The sequence below is a fragment of the Galeopterus variegatus genome, unplaced genomic scaffold (assembly GCF_000696425.1).
Source record: "Galeopterus variegatus unplaced genomic scaffold, G_variegatus-3.0.2 Scaffold6018, whole genome shotgun sequence".
Lineage (NCBI taxonomy): Eukaryota > Metazoa > Chordata > Mammalia > Dermoptera > Cynocephalidae > Galeopterus > Galeopterus variegatus.
Window position 1 is genome coordinate 29,616 of NW_007732129.1, and position 4,519 is coordinate 34,134.

Genomic DNA, 4,519 nt, shown 5'->3' on the forward strand with positions numbered 1-4,519 from the left:
GCCCCCCCCAGCCAGTGAGCGGGAGCCGGTCTGTATGTGGGATCCGAACCCTCGGACGGGAGCGCCGCCGCGCTTCCCAAGCGGCGCACTATCCAGTGCGCCACCGGGCCGGCCCCACATCATAGTTTTTTACCTATTCTACTATCCTGAGGCATTACTTTAATATTTCATTCAAAGCCACAGACAACTTTTCATGTCTACTCAGATTTAATTTGATTTGGTTACAGTGAGTTTGTAAAATATTTCATTTATATACATAACAGAAACTAAGTATCCTGTTTTTGAAGATAAGTCCAGGGCATTCACAATAACATAAAAGAAATATTTTAATACTTCTGAATTTCAGTCAAAGGAATTATTATTGTAAAGTATTAATGCATTTCTAGATATTTAAATAGCCATAGATACCAGGAAAATATGAATCACAAAAGCATCAGTGTGACAGTATTGCATTATAACTATATAGGCTTAACACATCAATATCAGTGTACCTTAAGAAGTCCAAACCCATGTCATAAAAACAGATGCTCTACTTAAAGACTAAGAAGCACCTCAGCCTGGTGTGGAAAAGCAGAGGAAATGAGTTAAATAAAGACTGAGAAATTCACTTCTGTAGCGACAGAACTTTGGGGCAAGCATATTTTATTTTCTTGCCTTAGGCCAATATTTATGGACAAGAAGTATGTTTTTCTGTGGAGATTGTAGAGAAACCATCATTAGCAAAGGCAGAAAGTATTCATTCCCAGTGAAAATACATTTTTTCAATATCACAGGATAAATTGTACATGAAAATTGCTAGAAATACTTTCATACATAGTAAGTCTGAAAGGGAAAAAAAACTTTAAGACAAAGGGCAAAGGATTTCTCTTTAATGAATTCTTTGGTTATAAATAGGCCTTGAGTGACATTTGTTCTATCAACTATTAACTGATTTTGCTGGTGTATGTTCTGTATGTCCCTTGAAGACCAGAATGAAATTACTTATCCTGAGTTATAGCTCATAAAACATATTTAATACATCAATGACCTTGACATTACCTTGATTTAATGTAAAACAATTACAGAATGCAAATATACCTTTATAACTGAGACAGCATATTTTGTTTATGAAGCTACTGCTGAGCATGTTGCATAAACTTTTCATCCTTTTCAAAATAAAAACTCAGATGCTTTTAATAGTAAAGATAAACAAAGGTGATATACAAACTCTTGGTACATCTTCTCATGATTTTGACATGATGTTTCCCATTCACTGAGCCACAGATTCCTGAGTTAAATAAAGCATAATGAAACATTATTAGCACATCCTGGGATTCTATAACAACTTACTATCACTTTAGCAAAGCAACCAGTGCTGGGAAGCAGAAGACCCAACCTACTGCCAAAACAAAGAACACCTACTCTCATGCTGATGAACTAAAAAAAATTTTAATCTAAACAATAAAGAAAATTAGCTAATATGGATTAGTTTATAGCATCAAATATATGAGAGTATATGAGAATAAAATAATGGAAGAATCTAGAAAAGTTAAGAGAGAAAAATATAAGGCTACATGAAAAATTGTAAAAGAAACTAGCCAATAGTGATTAAAAAAATATATATATAGAGAGAGATAGAGATAGATATAGATATAGATATAGATAGATATAGATATAGACAGCACACCAGATTAACGTTTAGGTTGGTTGCTACATGTTCTTTGGTGAAAACAGGATGCTGTTTTTTTACAACTACACATTTTCTCCTATAACAGTGTAAACAAGCACATTCAAGTACATAGTGAATGACTAGGCTTTTCATACAACTAAAAAAAAAGTAACTGGATTAACAGAGAATGTATATATATTGAATTTAACCTTTTACTTGGAATATGATTCAGAAGTAACTTACATTTTTCCTGTGCCTGGGGGCATTATTTTCTATACCATTGCTATCATCTGATTTCCTGCATGGAAAACAAAAAGGAAAATCACTAGATGTACACATTGCATAAAATTAAGTCAGTATACCATTTATATCATGGCTATGAGGCTAAAATATAAAACATAAAAACAGAATTTATTCTTCCTAAAAATATTTTGCTCATAATGTTGATTTTATTTTATATCATTGCTTGAAGAGGAGCTGGTGCCACTGATGAAGGTGACAACGGCTTGTTTATTTTACGCAGAGGGAGAGGTGCTTCTCCCCAAGACTGAGGGTGGGCTTGGGCATATGACAACAACTTATGCGTTGTTTTGAACTATGCAAAATAACAGGAGTTAGGGGACTACTGATCTAATTATATTGTGCCCTTCATTTGGAAGCTCGTATCTTGTTGGTTTATTTTACCTGCTATATGTGAATCTAGTAAACATAACTGTTTGAATAGTAAAAATACCTAAATGACAACTGTCTGCCCCACGCCTGCTTTCTATCTGTGGCTGTAACACTCACACCTTAGAGCTCCTGTTGGCTGACAAACTTCAAGTGCCATTTTGGTTGGTAACTGTTGCTCAGGCTTCCATTTCTCACGTTTCTTTCAGCAACTTCTATCTGGTCTCACATGCTGGTCCCCAGCCCTTGGCTCTGTTACTCAGATTTTAACCCCAGTCTTGGGCACCTTCATCACTGGCCTCCATACTCAGTTCTCTGGCTTGGAGAACCTAGGAATTCCCACCTTTACCAAACCAAATTCCATCCCTGGTAACCACTTCCAGCCCTCTTCATGTTCATTCTTAGCAAAAGGGGCTGTAAGAGAACTCATGGCACAATCTAAGTTCTCTCCAAAATAATGACTAATAGAATTCAACGCCAGTGATTTTCAACATGACAGAGAATTAGAACCACTGGAAGATATTTTCAAGCAATACAGGCCCCAATTCCAGAGGCCCCAATCCAGGAGATCCAGAAGGTCTGAGTGCCTGTATTTTTAAGGAAACTCTTAAGTGATCAGAAATATAGCCAGCGTTGAGAATCACTGTTTTAATCAAATAATACTTCCTTGTGGATATCGAACACCTTCTGTGCTTCATGCCTGTGCTAAAGCATTTTCACATACGTAATATTCATTTAATCTAACAGCTTCATGTGGTAAAAACTGTGATTAAGCCCATTTACAGAGGAGAAAAGCACAGAGAAGTGAGGGTAGGAAGTGAGGAAGGGGGATTCTAACGCAGGCAGGTGGACTCAATTTCATACTTATCTGTATTTTACTCAAGTGAAAATTAATCTGTAAAAGATAATACTTACAGATGTTCAATTTGTTCAAATTCTTTCCCATCATCTGTGTAACAAAAGAAGAATACGACTGTTCAGGTTGGTTTATTATTTTTTATGGAATATATATGTTCAGCTCAGCCTCCCCACTAAGTTAAGTAGGCACTGTGCTATTTTTCCTCTTCAGAGTGAAGGAGAGACATGATAGCTGCATGTCCTGCATGCCTTCCTCTTTCTCTGCACTACAGACCTCACCTGAATTACTGATCAAGCAGAGTTTAGTGCCCTGGGATTTTCAAAAATATGATTAATTATTTTGTCATTATTTAAGTTATTAAAAATTTAGTGCAAAAGCTGGCCAGTAAACTCAGTTGGTTACAGTGTGGTGCTGAAAACACCAAGGTCCAGGGTTCAATCCCTGTACCAGCCAGCTGCCAAAACAAAAACAAACAAAAGAATTTAGTACAAAATCAGGAAAAAATACAGGACGTATGATAAATTTTCTCAAGGGCCCATTGGTTTCTCAATCCATAACCCATTAGGCACAGTATACAAAAGTAGGAAACTGACAGGATGATATCTCTTTTAATGAAAACTCCAAACTGTTAGATAAAATAATTTTTAAAATGAATTATCTAAGTGAAAGAATAATTGTCTTTGAGCCTGTTTATATTTAGCTATCACAGATTTTTCCAATATCCCAGGGCCAAAACACATATCCCCTACTGGTACTTAGGTACTTAGGTACCAGTAGCACCAAAAGAAAAGGGAAAAGGGTATTTTTGAGTACTAAAAATTTTTAGGAGGTTGACACAGGAAGACCATTGATATATGCTCATAGCTCACTGTCATCACTGTTACTAACATAAATACTATTCCAAATAATAAAAATGGGATTTTTCCAAAAACTCTAAAGTTACTGTACTAAGTCATAATATATAATTGATACTTATCATAATTAAGTGATAATGTTATCTAAAAAAAGAAATCCTACCTGGCTGCTGCTTTTTCTTTTGCATGCACATTTCACAAAGCAGGATAATAGCCACTAAAAGAATGACCTCAGCAACTATTGCTAGAAATGGCTTGAGAGGCACCAAATAGCTCAGCACGACAAGTTCAATGCGTTCTTGACTCTCGCTTAACTGGAATAACGCACGGCACCAGTAAGATCTTCCATCTTCCTCTGAAAGTTTCATGATCTTGAACCTTGTTTCATTAGCATATGTGCTATTGATCACATACTTATCATTCATTTGAACATCAACAGGAACCTAATATAAGGAGACATTAAAATCCATTTCTATCATATTGCATAAA

The 4,519-nt window shown here is 35.7% G+C and overlaps 1 protein-coding gene across 1 annotated transcript in view; it reads right to left on the reverse strand.

Moving 5' to 3' along the window:
- Positions 1–188: 188 nt before the first annotated feature.
- The window catches only part of EMB (embigin), a 43,320-nt gene continuing 38,989 nt past the window's right edge, over positions 189–4,519 (reverse strand). The window contains exons 6-9 of the mRNA XM_008590351.1: positions 4,194–4,473; positions 3,233–3,266; positions 1,892–1,946; positions 189–1,267 (exon numbers count right to left, since the gene is read on the reverse strand). Coding sequence (XP_008588573.1) covers positions 1,250–1,267; positions 1,892–1,946; positions 3,233–3,266; positions 4,194–4,473 — 387 coding nt within the window. The 3' untranslated portion in view covers positions 189–1,249. The remainder of the gene's footprint in view (positions 1,268–1,891; positions 1,947–3,232; positions 3,267–4,193; positions 4,474–4,519) is intronic.